We start from the raw sequence: 16,806 nt of genomic DNA on the forward strand, positions 1-16,806 counted from the left end.
TTTAATAAAATAACAATGATATTTAATACCGAGAACATAATTTTATATTGTCTCCATATGAGGTATTGATTTTAAATATGATATGAGGGCGTATATTGTTGCATTAATAAAATCGTTAACATAAATAAAAAATTATCACCGAAGCTTGTATGATCAGTTTTACACATCAGGTACTTTTTCCACGTAGTACATTATAAGTATTAAAGGGCCCGTCTACTTCTTTAATTATCGAAACGGAACTACATGCTTGTTGTTAACGCGTGCTGCTGTGCCGTATATACTCGTGACCAGGAACCTGTTCGTTCTACACAGGTTTACCTTTTATGTCTTTCTCGTTATAAACGTTCAACGTTAGCAATGAAGATGCCTAGAGGTTAATATATGCAAATGGCAATGCAATAACGAATATACATGCGAATATCCGTTTCTAAAATGTTTGTCTTAACGGGTAACGTAAAACTTCCAAACATTATTTAGGCAGGTGGATTAAAGTAGCACATCGTCAAATCTATATCCGCAAAATATGTATGAAAACGCGGGAAATGAATGTGTGCATGCATGTATTCCTAGAGCCTGTTCAAGTTGGACTTGAGTTCTAAGACCAGGTGTAAGCCTTATTTTGTAACAGTCCAATATGAATAATGATTAAAAATAATGTTTTGCAAAAATTATAGGGACCAGACACGCAATCATTACGGAATGTTGCGACCTTTCTGTCTGGAGCAAAATAATGGTATCGCACAAACATATTAAAAATGAAAATTATTTTAAAGTAAGTCGGTTTATAGGCCGTATCGTATTAGAACAGAATGGTAATTGCACGTTAAGTACCAATAATTGATGATCGATCTGAGAAATTGTCGACTGACTGTATAGGCTCGAGCCGCATGGTTTGCAAAAGGACACGATGATACAAATTTCCGAGGATAGAAACTTAACTTTGGGATTTTCCATTGGGTTTTATTTTGTTAAATAAACTGTAGCTGGAAATTAAATAAGACTATATTGGCACAAAACAAAAGTTGTCAGAATGGGTTTTTTAACAGACATGCGCATTCTTCGTTAAAAGAAGTTAATATAAATGAGGTTTAGAATATTTTAGTTATGAAAAATATATCATTCGGATGTAAATCATTAATAAAAACCTAAACGTTTCGGTTTGATTTATTATTTTATTAACAGTTATGACACGTTTATGCCAGCACTATTTCGTCCATCGAAAATAATTGGCAACAGTTTGTGTTCGTCTTTCGGGATAGTTGTTTCCGTGTGAAATAAAAGTGCCATTTACATCTAGCTGAAAACATAATCCCGCCTTACCCACATAATATTTTTGGCTTACACATCATTGTTTGGCAAACTGCGTCCCTTTCTTCTTACCCACTGGCTTGTGCGTGTTTTGTACGACTACCTACTATTAATTCCAATAGTTATCGCATGTCCTTGAATATTTTGATACGTATCTGCTTAAATGCTCATCATATTTCATATTTATAATCGATTTAGAAATGATATTCATAATTTCACATTGGCGCAGATTTTGATTCCAAAATAAACATATTTCATTAGATGTAACGATATAAAATCGTCGTAGTATCAAAAAAAAGACATTGTTTTGTCGTTGCTGATGTTTGTTTTGTTTTTATCGACAACTGCAACACGTTCAAACCCTTTAACATGCATGTATTATCAACATTCATTACATTTGATGACTCTAGAGACATAGATTCAAGCGAGAGAATTCATGTCTTCCAGGAGGAAATTTATGTGTACAGTTACACTTCAGATAGGGCAGAATGTTTCAATATTTATGTACATAAAACTGTATTCAAATCTGATATAATAAGTGCAAGTGGTGCTTCGAACCCTTGTTATTTGAGCTGAAGTAAACTCCACTGTTTAAAACAGTCTTCTTCTAAGAAAACACGGCAGATTAAAATACTTTTGTGATCAGACGAACATGCATTAATTTACTAGTCATAAGGTATGTTTCCAATAAAAGAAACTTTATAATACGTAAGAACAAACAAGCACTACACAAGCATCAGAGCATGTCCAGTTAAATAAATTGTCAGGAGGAGAGTAAGTAAAAGAATGCTTTTCAGTCTTGTTGAGCTATGAATTAAGTTTTCCTTCTTAAATATAAATAAAGAGTTAATTTTTCAGACATGAATGAATATATGTACCGGTAATCAATAGGGTATTCGCTGGAGATGGTGTGTGTGTGTGGGGAGGGGGGTCTGCTTTCAGAAATTCAACAGACAGGTGTGCGGCTGAGTATAATCATTGAAATAGTTCCGTTGTAACATTGGCGAGTATGAAAAAATTATTTCGCCAAACTTTGAACTCAAACCTATAAATGAGATTAGAGAACTCGTGCTACATCGGATGAGTCACAGCAATATGAAATCTTTATTACACTTGCGAATAATAAAGAAATACGCATCGAACTGTTTATATGCGAACAGGCAGAAACGAAATTAAGCAATAGTCGTGGCTTAGGCTGTTTCATTTAGTTAGATATTTTGGTCAGTAAACTAAAAACAAAATGACAATGTTTAGTATCATAAAATTTAAACATGTAAAATTTAGGCTCAAAATTCATTTCGAGGGCATTTATGCCATCATGAATGCCTTAGTTTGAACTTCATTCAAGATCACATAAATGACCGCGAAAATGTTATATGTCAACTTGTTTCTTTGGGTGTATAAACATACAAAACAAACATGACGTGATACAAAACGTCGAAAAAGCGTTATATTATAATAACACCAATATATTACATTATGTTTCCTTAGAAGGTGCTCTCAGTTTGCAAACGTCACAAATAAGAAGTCGGAATGGTTACAAAATAGACAATTGCATATGTAATAACCAAATACATATATCGAAAATTAAGCTTTCAGTTCCGAATCAACGCGCACAGAACTGAGACACAATTTCAACGACGTCATTTCCAAGATGACACAACGATCGCATACAACGTGGTGCACGTTTCTGAAATACTACATTCAACTGTCCTTTTATGTATTTATATCGCAATATAATTCACCTCCTCCAATCCAAATGTAAATATTTAACTCATTACAACGTCACTTGGGAAATATAGCTTTTGGTGCTCACTCGGTGAAATAAATTGCAATCTTGCACTGCCACTCACAATTTTCCTCTATATTCATTTCACAAGTATCAATATCATCACAACATGCGATTGATAACATTGTGGCGCAAGCCTAACATTCATAAACGTTTGCTGCATGTATAAAATATGACATATTGCATTGAATATTTCAAATTATATATCAAACAAAATCTTATCATTGATATGTTTATACAATTGAATATTCTGATAACTATATACCAGTTGTTACATGGAAGTACATCTACATGAAAACACCGTGCTAAAAATAAACGAAACGACGTAAAAATAATGTTAGAAAATGGTGATTTTCCTGTTAAAAATAAAAGCATTTCTGTCCATGTTACTGTCTCTTAAATGCTTATCGAGTTTGGAATTTCCGCCGGGTCCAAATAAGGATAGCGAAATTCCCTAGTCCTGTCTAGAGCCCTGATGATGTCACAGACTTGCTCGGGCTCCACGCGAAATCTATTCTGTATTTACACCTCAGGAGGGTCGTAAACGTAGTCGACCTCGAAGTCTCCAAGCGGCCTTGTAGTGCGTTCACTCAAAATCTTTGAAACCAATATCATACTAAGTTGAGCCTTTGGTGGATATAAAGCGTCTAAAATATCCCTCTCTGTCTTTCCAGACTTGTCCGTTGGAGGAGCTCTCTTCAGCAATGATGGATGGTTCATCGGGAATGCGTATTCGTCATACCTTTTGAAATTCACGGATGCATGACCTACACTACATGTGTAAATAACACTTGTTAGAACGGTAACAAGTTGATCACGTGAGGTGAACTTCCCATCATTTCCGGGGACTCCTTTAACTCCAAGACCCTCAAGCTCAATTGGCCGATCGAGGACATGGCGCCAAGACTGTATTTCTGTATCATGAATAAGCACATCGTCGGAGGCATAATAAAGATGTACGTATTCCTCTACCTATGATATAATTACGTTGTAAGAGAGCAAGCGTCATCTCGGCAAGGGTAATCAGGAACTACTTCTTGGTCATCTACTCCGCGGGCCCTAAGATCGGCTGGAAGAGTACTGTCTACATCAAATCGCCATAATGGCCGATGGCGGCCGATTTACTCGATCCACCGTCTCTGCCCACGCTGAGTGTGTTGTCAATATGGCCACCAGGGATCAAAAGCTTATCAATAGCGAGGTGATTTATGGCAATCAGGTATAAAAAGTGCGGTGTCAGCAGTTTAAATATCGGATGCGACAGTGCCAGATGACGGTGTGTAGCGGCAGCGAAGCCTTCCATGATGATATGTGTGAAGCCAACATGTGACATCAATTGGTGCATCTGTGCGTCCACGCAGTAAACCACATTTTTGGCAAGATCCATGTGTATTTCGGATCTGAAGGTAAAAATACGGAATTGTTGGGCGCCACTTTCTGAAACAGTTGGATCGCTAAAGGTACTATCTTACCGTTATCCCGAGGGAAGAAGAGCGCTATAGGGGCACACGAGAAGAACCCGGGCCGAGTAGGCACTCCTTCCATGATGATATGATCAATACAAAATAATCGATTTGCGTTTATCGCCTCCTCAAGTGTAAGACCCTGCAAAAAGGGAAGCATCATGCCTTCATCAACGGCCAACTTCGGAGGCAGCACCATACACAGACGAATGACCATGATGTTCATTCCATCCAAACGCTGTCGTCCAAATTTCTCGTCAAAGAGCCACCTTGAAAGTCGAAGTAAATATACTTAAAGTGTTTAAACGATACAATTCGTTAATGATGCTTTACAAAAGTCCACCATTTACTCCTGGTATTTTTGTCATTGGGCTTTTCCACTGTCTAGGTAAGTTTATCGCGAGTGACCATAATTTAATATTTTATTTGTAAAACATGTTCGGTTTGTTCGGATATGACAATCCAAGCATCAAGGTTAATAAGAGCAAACGTTATTGCCATTAACCTCGTCTTGGTTATACATGTATCTCCCCACTGTTACAATATGAACCACAAGAAGGAATGGGTTTTTAGCAAATTTTTCACCATCGTCTAAAAATGTTTTACACAAAACTAAAAAGTAAAATTTCTTAGAAATACCCATTACCTGGAAACACACTAAACATTCTATTTTAAGTCACAGGTAACAATGTCGCTTTATTTCCCCGCGTATGTAGTCTTAACTTTATTGGCATACAGCACGCAGAGTACAAGTACATTTACGAAACAAATAGTAGAGAAGTTGTGACACACATCTGTGTAAACATGAAAATGTGACTACACAAACGTTCAGTTAAAAAATTGTTTAGAATATAGTTTTATAAGCCTACACTTGTACGCTCAATGATAGTCGCTTAATTTACTGTCCTGGTGCTTTTAAATATGTCGATTTAAAACTGAATAATGTACACAAATATTGATGACGTGGCGAACAATTGTTGTCCACACGTGCAAGTAGCCTCTCGTTTTACCTTGTGCAATCTGACGTGCGAGGAAAGTGATTTTCATCATATATACTCTCGACGTCTGCGACCGAGCTCCAGCCGCGGTGAAAAAAATCGTTTTCAGCTCTATAATTCCCGTCATAAACAATATCCGCTTCCTCAGGCCAAACTTGTGCCTGAGAGTTAAACAATATCCGCTTCCTCAGGCCAAACTTGTACCTGAGGGTTAAACAATAGGAATTCATTGTTCATAGGGTTCCTTTATAACTGATGGTTAAAGACAATGAATGCCACTGTCACAGTGTCACTATAGTTTGACGATATGCGGCGTTACTTTCATTTCCCCTAGATGCAACAGCCAACGACATACTCAAACAAACCAAAATAGCCACCTTGATACATTGGAAGTAGGTAATGCTTCTAAAGGATGGCATTCCCAGAATGTTATTTGAAGTAACTGCATGTAATTACAAACGTCGTGATAGAGTGTCTTGGTTATTAGTAATTTTCGACAGCCTATGTTATCATAATTTTGTTTGGTTCATTTGACAAGACCATATGCGTCATTTGAAAGATCTGCTCTCGAAACGAGATGAATATAGCAAAGCAGCCGGGAAGGCTTAAATTTTGCTTCATCAAGTAAATATCGAAAGTAGTCCTAAAACTCACTCTTACAAGGGCAGTAATGTCAGGAGCGTCCATGCTTCCCGGTTCATTGTTTTGAGTGGAAAACGTCCTTAACCTTAGCATTCAAACAAGATGGCGGCGCCCATGTAAAAGGTGAGTTTTTCGGCGATTTAAAATTTTGGAAGCCAGTTTAGACACTGGCATATTGTGAAAAACCTGCTAGAGAAAATTCCACACCCATTGGTACTTGGATCTCCATGAAACATGCTGTAGTTTTGTAAAACATTCGGACATCGGCATCGACTCGAGAAGAAAACGAACTAAAAGGCACAGCTAAGGTTAGGATCCCTCGATAATATTGGCCTGTTTCAGGATTAGCAACACCATTCATGATTGTTGTGTCAAGTTGGTGCAATGTAAATGTGTAGTATTTATGCACAATGCTAAGGAGCAGTGCACGCAAATAAGTGGCTAAGGTTAGGGGTCATTTATTGAGAGAGGCGTTCATTACCTTTTTATTACTAATTTTGTTTCCTGTTTGTATCTGTTCTTTCTGAGAGATTAAAGGTTTCCGTAACACTGTGCGACATCATCATTATCCAGATGGGGTATTTTGAAACTGCCAAATCTGATTTCGCTGTGTTTTCATCTAGATACAGTTGAGAAAAAAACTACAGTGACGCGATGTTGTGGATGAAAATCGTCTTCTTACTTCTTACTTATAGATATATGGTAAAATTAACAGCACTTAGCCGTTTGTTTTCGAAATAGTTTTCAGTAAGGTTAAGGTAGTTCGCAAAGAGTTTTGTTCCCGCAAGTAGCATGCATAACCAGCATAATGTTCAATGAATGATAAACATTTGTATTCATTCCAAAAGTGTTAACTTTTTATAATATATCTATATCGACAGCGCCACCATTAGGGCAACAGCGCCACCACTTTTATAAATATGTGCATTTTTCCTTTTAAAGAAGAGCTTATCAAATTTGTTTTGTTCCGGCATAGGTACTATACATAACAGTTATGTTTGCATGCGTGAGAATGTTCTTACTGGGTGTGTTAGGACCGAAATGTACTTGCTATGCAATCAGTTCTCAGAATATGTACAAGTCCAATTCGGGTGAAAAGCTCCTGGCACCATAGTTTGCACAACATTGAAGCGAAATAGTAACCAGCCTACGGCAGAAGTGTTCTACACGGTACCACATTCTCTGATTTTCGAAATATGTCCGTTAAATGAAATTATCAATTAAAATATAAATCATACCCACGTTTGTTCAAGCTCCACCACGGAAGTGTCGACAGCTCTTTTTCTTTGCACCACCATAAAGTGGTTGAGCTGGCGTTTAGAGGCCGTGGGTTAGCTAGTTCGATAATTGGGGAATTAATTTTTAGGATCCAGATTAAACATTTCGTATACTTTTACCAGAAGGAAAACTGTTCATCCGGAGGGACTTTGTTTGCTTGCACCGGAAATCATTCTTTCAACTGCGAGTATACATACAACTCTCGCTTGTCCTTAAGTTCCTGTGATCGTTGTTCTGTGAATTGAATAAAATTTGGTTAATAAACAATAAAATTAAAACTACATGGACAATGCCAGAAGTCAAAGATTGAACCACTTGTATTAATTGTCTTAAGGCATGAACACGTTAAGGCTGCCTTTTCCATAGTAGGAATGCACGCGACATAGAATCTGATACTTTGCGGCATTCGAGCGCTAGCCTTACTGGCAACGCGGTATAATGTCATAATGCAGCGCGATAGGTCGCCCATTCGAAATTTACCTTTAAACATATGTTGGGTGCTTAACATTCAATGCAATTATTTCGTGAATGGTGAATATATATGAGTTCTTCAATTGTCTATATTTTAGTGCTTTTAAGTCGTATGTTTTGATGTTTCGGACACAATGCTTTTGTTATGACGCACACGACGGTATAAATCTGGAATGAATCAGACACATGCAAACAATTCATCTGGCGTCCTGGGGGAGGCAGGTTTCATATGGTCGGAATTTGTAGTGGACATTCGACTTGATCCAACGGAACACTGGGAACACGGCATCCCAGCTGCCCTAGAGGTCTTCAATCGTGATCGTGTCAATGTTCCATTCCGTGTACCACCCTGCAGCGTCCTTCCAAATCTCCAGCACCAACACCTCCTCAAACTGATCATAAAATACAAAGCATGAAAGATTAAATGCATTACAGAATTTGAATCAAAATATCGACTGATTCACGAACATCCCTCTGTTCCGCATAAAATGATCGTCAAAATATTCTACGAACATTCACTTTTGTTTAAATGGCCGCGCTACGTCTTCAGGAAAATACGATTTGTTTATACTCGTAAAATAAGTACCGTTTAAGTTTGTTATTTTTGTGCTGTGACATTTAAACATGTGTTAGTATTATCAATTTTGCTGAGATATAAAACATTTTCTTCTTATTTTGCTTCACAAAGTGAATTCTGTAACCTCTGACATGTTTCACTGGAGTAGCCTCCCCTGACTTCAATACACAAAAGTTCGAAATATATTCATACGCGCAAGTCATTCCATAATTGGACATTTGACAGATAGCGGTAAATACAAATCAAATTGAAAACGAAAAAATAAACGGATAAATAGTGAGAAAAATAATAAAAGGAATGCTGGGCGCTTTTCTAGTGACCTGCATCAAGGCTCGTTTGGTCTTGACGGATATGTGTTTACATACCGAATTCGACCTGATACAGGTCACCAGAAAAGAGTCATATCATAATATCCCCTATAAATTCGCACTAACCATGTACATTCACTTAACATATTTATAATAAGTCCATAGGTGTTTAGACGATGTGTAGGTTATAAGTCTTACAATACGTATGTTCCATTCTGCTCAGTTGATATCAAATGAATTAGGTTTTCTATGTACAATTATATGAATTTTGGATGCTTTGTGAACGTAAATTAGTTAGAAAAAAACACAAAATCATCGCGTACCAGCGTGTTCAATACTCATTGAATTGTATCCTGGATTATTTTACGATGAATACAACGTGCATTCAGTCCAAAAAATCGAGATTCCGTTAAATTGGAGGAACCATTGATAATACAAAAAGTACAAACTTACCTCGTTATGGTCATCGCTGAATTTTCGTCTGAGGTAACAATGAAGCTTACATCAATACGTCTATTGAGTGTGGGGTACATACATCAAACACATGAAACAAATTTACCTTGATATTTTTTACGGTGTAAACGTCCGTCTGTCCACAGTTAAAGTCGTTGTGAAAACGGATATAAAGTTTGGTAGGAGGGGTCTCCTGGTCTTCTTCGCTGTGTAGGACAAGATAAACGTTGGCGTCGGTACCCGCTCGCGGACGATCACCCGTTTTCACTGTTATCCGGTATCTAAAGGGACACAGAATAATGCATTAATATCATAATTATGTTACGTATGAATAAATTGATGTATTTCGCAAAAATGTAGCGACTCGACAATGTTATTTATAAAACGTTTATGACACAAAACTTTGCCAAATTCATATTTCACCATATATGCTGTTTAAGTTGGATCTAAGTAAAGTAAGACATGTTATGGCGTTGTTCTGACCTGTCAGATATTTGATCACTCCTATCATGTATCATGCATGATCTAAGTAATAGTATTTACAAAGTTTTGCTTAAATTAAAATGTTATACTACGATGTACGTGAAGTTAGCGGCCTAGCGGCGTGAAGGTAGCGGCCTAGCGGCCTAGCGGCGTGAAGTTAGCGGCCTGGCGGCCTAGCGGCCTAGTGGCGTGAAGTTGGCGGCCTAGCGGCCTAGCGGCCTATTTTATTTTTCTATTTCCAAGCAATTGTTAATGTTTTTTTTAAAACAATGATAAATCAAGGTTTTTTTTATTCATATAGTTACATAGCGGCCTTAAATTGTTTTCTATTCAGAACATTTTTCTTTACCTTTTATTCTAAAACAATTTTAAATTACCTGTTTGAAAAACGCTTCAGAGTGATAATTTGTGCATAAAAACAGTAAATATATCATTGATTTAGAAGAACAGGCATGTTTAATGCTTTGAATTAGCTGACTGCTTTATCGACGTTTTTGAAAAAAAAAATGTTGATAATCGCTTCAATGTGTTAATGTGTGCATAAAAACAGTTAATATGTCATTGTTTTAGGATAAAATGCATGTATACATGCTTTGAAATAGGATTCAATTTTAGGCCGCTAGGACGCCAGGCCGCTAATTTCACGCCGCTAGGCCGCTGAAGTGCTTGATCGACTTAATTTTTTTTAAGTTAAAACGCTTCAGAGTGATAACTTGTGCATAAAACAGTTAATTGTAATTATTTTAAATTAAAACGTATAGAAAAATGTTCTGAATAGAAAACAATTTAAGGCCGCTATGTAACTGTATGAATGTAACTTCACGCCGCTAGGCCGCTAGGCCGCTAACTTCACGCCGCTAGGCCGCTAGGCCGCTAACTTCACGTACATTATACTACGTAAGTTATTCATGCGTGCCATGTGGTCATGCAATTTGTTTCTACATGGCCAGGCACATGTTGAATGTTCACCCTAAAAATTCTCAAACTCCCTTTACCGAATAAGTGGTAGCGTCCTTCTCGATAATCAAGCTGGTATTTAAAATAAGATCTCCTAATATTCCTGTTAAAGTCGTTATTGAATAATTAATTAAATAAAGAAACAACTACATATTTTCACGATTTATTATAACATCTATCATCTTAATATTTCTTCAACAATGAAACGTATACATCAGTAAAAGCTCTATGATCTAACAATAATTTATAACAATGTCCGAACTATCATATATAAATGTTTATAAGTTCCTAGATTATATAAAACATACTTTATAGAATAAATATTTCCTATTAAAGCAATACTCAATTACATTTCTACTATTGAAATAATTTAGAAACAAAAAAATAATCATGGTTAATGAAATATGTCACAGCAAAACAAAAATAAAGCCAATTTCCCATTTGATTTAGTGCGTGTAAATCCTTCCGTAGTTAAAATCTGACAAAATGCTGGAAATTAATATCTACTTAAACTTGAGTGTAAATATTCTATTGAATGTATATTACGCATAACTCCTAAATGAAAAAACGGTGCATGAACTATAATTAAATGTTACAGAAGTTTTAGTCATTTGATTTGTTATATGTTATTACATGTGATATTTATTTATAACATGATTATATTACAGCAAATCATACGTGTGCGTTTTTTTATAAACCTAAAATGTATGCGTGCTCTACGTATTAAATAAGATAACTTCAACGATGTAATAACAAGCGAATATCTTTGTAAACACAACACATATAGAGACTACTAATAATTGTAAGTCAGCAACACGTCTATTTTAACGTTTTTGAAACTGGATTATTTTACTCACTTTTATGAACACACATCAAAAAGCAACTGGAAGATATCTAATGATCATTATTGTTTAAATTTAGGCCTCAAATCGTCGAAATGTTTATTAGCAGAAGAATCATCTTTCAGCAATCAAGAGCACTTACAACCCTAGTCGTAATCTTATTAATATTTATGCAAAAATCTACAGAAACAAGCTCAGTAGTAAAGAGTTTAAACATAAACCCGGTTTAGTGGCACTGGGCAAAGGCCAAAGACATAGAACCCAAAATCACAAACAAGAAACATGGAAGAACAGCACAAAACTCCACAAACAGCACAGTGCATACATACTATATATAAAAAATAGGTATGTTTATCAAGAATTGTTAGGTACCGCCTTGGAACGGTCAGTAAAATGTAAATTTACTGGGGATTAAACCAGTTAACGTGCACAGACCTCACTCTTATCCCAACAATCCTTAATAAAGATGAAACGCAAAGGTAAATCTTATCAAAGTATGCATACCACACAACACATAACAGGTTATCGAGAACAAGCACCGTGACATAAAAACTTGCGTTGCAATTATATAGTATTGTGGTATATTATATAATATTTCTGCTATATCTAAATTCTGCAACTATACAGTTTTCCGCTTAACATTATAACTAGTATTCCGACATAATACACATTCACTTACCGTTCGTCTAACGAAACGGCCGTCGATGGTCGTCTAAAATTAATCTGCAGGGACGAAAACACTCGGGCATCTTGAAGATATAAGCCGTAGTTTGCATGGCTTGATGAGCAACCATTTCGTTTCGTAAGACAATTAGCCGGATATTTACAAAATCTTCAGAAACTAGATAGTTTTCCTCGTTTAATTTTGGGAAAACCGAATCATGTTTTGTATTTTACTTGGAAGGTGCAAGCAGACGACGTTTGTCAATTACACAGATAAAGATTACGCTTTGTAATCATGAGAGCGACGTTCCACGTCCCAAACTCCGAAATTTACACTTGTATAGCAATAATACAAAACACGTTGATAGCAACTCATTTCAACATGCAACATAAGGTAATGCACCAGTCAATTGTACCCACGCCCCCCGGGGGGTATACCGGGGATAACCGGGAAAATGGGCCGTGTTTTTACCTTTCAGGTGGCCCGACAGTGCTGGGTAAATGCGGTGGTTTTGTCTGTGTACCAAAAGTAGCCAGGAATGGGCCTTACTTAGGGTCCCTGGGATGCGGGGGCATTTGGTGGGGATTTTACCAGCAGTTTGTCCCCGCACGACTGGTATCTTACCTGTGATTGGCTGGACCGAAAGTCGAAGTCCCCTATATTCCCCGGACCTGTGGGGCGTGGTTAGAATTAACTGGTGCATAAACGACAGTCTTTGTCTGCTGGCATCTCAGTCAATGTAAAGGTTGTTAGTAGGAATTGTTTATGCTGCTTTCTTTAAATGCGCACTTCGATCAAACTTATTAAGTTTTATAAAGTCTTTCTTGAAAATGTTATATTTCATATATCATTAAATAGTATACGAAAGTATCTCAAATTAGTGATTTGAATGCTTTTGCGGAATAACGGATGCAGTGGATTTTATTGAATTTATTAATTTTTCAAGTTAAAACTTTAGCCTATCATGCATTCTTGCTCTGTTTTGCAAACATACAAAGTATATATATAAACGAATAAACAACTCGTAAAAAAGGAAAACATGGGTTTGGCTTTACGTAATTACAAAATAAGTTTCAGCCTCTTCCAATAAGCATGACGCGGTGTCAGTCAAACTAGCCGGACGATACCCGACTGACCAATCAGCATCCAGATTAGGCGGGGTTTAACAGTTGCCCGTTGCTATCCACCATGACCTCCGACAATCTGCACTTTTTTGACTTTCTTAAAGGAAATTAATACATGTTTTGTTTCCCTAAATTTGAGGTTTACTTAATAAAAATAATTAATTTAAAGATTAGACATTAAATTGTTTCTACCTGAATCAAGCATTGAATTTAATTGATTATAATTATTTAATTTAATGTTATACTAGCTTTTATTGCTATGTTTGACCATGTTCCATGCATTTTTTTTATCTGATTGTCAAGTATAAATTCTGTAAAATTATCGTCTGCTTCTGTGTTGATGTCGGAAGGCCCTAACTGTGGGGTCACGTGACACTGTATGCGTAGCCTTATCGTAATCGGCATGGTGTCAATTGCGTCATTGTAACATCAATTTCGTCAATTTGAAATATATTAAAGAATACACGTTAAAAGAAAAGTAGTATATGTTGGAATTAGTTTGATACCAGAATATGAAAAGAGTACATACATCTAACATCCCAGACCAATTTATTGAGATCAAAATAGCGGGGAATGGGCCTTACCTAGGGTCCCTGGGGTGCGGGGGCATTTGGCAGGAATTTTACCAGCAGTTCGTCCCCGATATTCCTCGGACTTGTGAAGAATATGATCTGGGAATAATAAGGTCATACAAAGCAAGCTCCTGGCCTCATGCCTCAGTTTCGTCTTAGCTCTCCCCAAGGTCCTGGTTCCCGGTAATCTCCATTTGATTAATCTACTAGCTGGGTACCAGTACCGAAAGATAGAAACAATAGTATTAAATTTAGTATCGTTGGTTGAATAAGTAGCAATTCAACGTGCTTTTAGCAATTAAGAAGAGCTTGATATTTCAATTTACTTTTTTACTCCGTAAATGATGTTTTCAATATGTTTTACAAAAAGTGACGACCTAATATCATCGGATATTTTCGTTTAGATTTTCATTGTTTGATAGAAGTTGTAAACTTGCCAAAACTTTCGCCCACCTTGTAAGTATTTTTATACTAAAAGAGGGACAAGCTTTTATGTTTACACTTACTAAACCCAGACTTTGTAGTTCCACCATACCGGCGTTTAAAGAAAGTAATTTATAGCACAGGGCTTCTGTCTGATATACAACTCAATGAATTATTCAAAAAAAATAATATTTTTTTGTCTTGGAATTTTTGCGAAACCACACCGGCCCTTCCTCGTCTTTGTTCTATGTTCATTATAAGCCGGTTTTAAAAAGAATTTCACATGGCGTATGATGGGCTCTTAAATTATTCAGTTTAGTATTTAAAAAACGTAAGAATATCTCTACTTTAAGCATGCATTAAATACAATCGCAAAACAATACGAATCCTAATTAGATGGTTGAAATGATTTGAGTAGATATCAACGCATTAAGTTCACAACAGGGTTAATTGTTTTCATGTTTTGGCAATTCAATCAATTTTTTGCCTTAAAAGGTAAAAATCTAGAGTATGCATAGTATCAGTGTTCATACTATACTGAATACATAATATAAAGCGATTGCTATAAATTAATAAAATACAGATCGATTTCGTTTACGAAAAATTTGACACCGGAATATAACTAGCAAAACCAACGGTGTGCACTTTATTACTCCCTGCGCTAAATAATCGACATATTTGTTATCATAAATCATTGTTTTGCATTCGTGAGAGGTTAAATCTAGATTTAGAGATCAGATTTCGTCAAAAAATGTCAAGAATTTATTATAAATTTAAGAAATGCAGATGACTTTCATTGACGAAACATTTGAAACCGGGAGATGAATAGCATATCCAACGATGTGCAGTTCATTCCCCTCTGCGCTTAATAATCGACAAATATAATAATTTCTTCGATTGTTTACTCATTTATGCTTGAACTTAACATGTATTTGTTGTTGTTTTTCTAATTTTCCGACGAATTTATATGGTGTCCCGTCGGAACACCTTCCTTTAAGGCTCTGTAAACCCTCGGGAGCCCGTGACACCGTTCGTGTCGAACGCTGTTCTGATATTATGAGTGTATTTTAGTGTTAAACTTTGCTCGACATGTTATAGTTTGATTTATTTTCGTCCAACATAGACTTATATATGTATGCGGGTTTTTATGTAATCATTTTGGTGAAAATTCATTTCATTTAAAATGATCATCATTAAAAAATTAAAATACCCCAAACTAAACATACGCATGTCGCGTTACACTAAAGGTCAATGAATAATTATTCTTTTGTTAATTTTATTGTATCATTATGTAACTCATTCAACGTTTATGATAAAAAAAACTATAAGATTTGTGTACAGTTAAAGAAAATAAATATAAGCCTTTATACTTTTTTCACTTAATAGCTACGTGGCCATAAATTGGGTTGTTTAAACATCGCCAAGATATATACCAAAGTCAAAATAAGACTGTTTTTTTATTGTTTCCTTAACGACACGCACTGTCTTATCAAATGCATTCTGGTTAAAATGCTTTTTTAAAGTAATACTTTAAATAGTCATGATTTTATTCAAAGGAAAACAATATCTTATGAATCTGATAATCTGTAAACTCATTTACAATAATCAATGTAGCGTCTTAAATTCTTCTTATCGTTGAGCAAAAATTCCAAATTGATTTAAATTTCAAACAAAATTATTATTAAATAATTATATGATATCTAGAACCTATCTGTTAACAAAAACAAAGAAAGTGCAAGCAAATACTTTTCAGCGGTACAACTATCATCCCATTCGGAGCTCCTCGGCCATTTTTATCGAAAACAACCTCGGATGTATTTGGACGGTTTACATACTCAAAATGTGGTACGTTTAAGTCCGCTGCAAGTAGATCGCGTAGTAATTTTATTTAGCAGCTAAACTTTATTACTTAACTCTTAAAAATCTTAATCATGCTTGCAATAATACACTTCACCGGCAATCAATTTAAACTTAGATCAATAAATACAACTCTTAAACACTACATTTAATTAATGATATAATTAAAAAAATTAAGAACTACTTCAACTGATGTACCGGCATACATCCGACTCGGGGGTTGTTTTCGATCAAAATGGCCGAGGAGTTCCGAATGATATTATCCCGTTAGCCATGTTTTCCTCCGTTATGAAATGACTTGACATTTGAAGTACGTTCACAGGTACGTAACTCTGCCAAAACACAGTGTCTTGGCACAGTAACCGCATTATATAAAAATAACTTTCCATAAGACCTGTCACAAATATGTTTAGTCTAATTGCTTTTTGTGCATATTTACGTGTCCGTGAAATCTCACATAAACTCTCCAAAAAACGAAAATACAGAAAAAATCTAAGCAAAATTTAATTTAAATGTTAACCACTTTTACCAGATTTGGAAAATAACAGTAAAACATTTGTATTTTTTTTAAATAATTTTTGTATCGATTTTTTATAT

At 35.8% G+C, this 16,806-nt stretch overlaps 1 protein-coding gene across 1 annotated transcript; it reads right to left on the reverse strand.

The window, feature by feature from the left end:
- Positions 1-3,619: 3,619 nt before the first annotated feature.
- On the reverse strand, positions 3,620-4,642 carry LOC128227725 (allene oxide synthase-lipoxygenase protein-like). The gene is made up of 2 exons (XM_052938512.1): positions 4,570-4,642; positions 3,620-4,011 (listed from the first exon to the last, which is right to left on the reverse strand). Exons 1-2 carry the CDS (start codon positions 4,640-4,642, stop codon positions 3,620-3,622), a joined length of 465 nt encoding a protein of 154 aa, XP_052794472.1.
- Between the last annotated feature and the right edge of the window lie 12,164 nt (positions 4,643-16,806).

Source organism: Mya arenaria, chromosome 1 (assembly GCF_026914265.1).
Source record: "Mya arenaria isolate MELC-2E11 chromosome 1, ASM2691426v1".
In the NCBI taxonomy this organism is placed as follows: Eukaryota; Metazoa; Mollusca; class Bivalvia; order Myida; family Myidae; genus Mya; species Mya arenaria.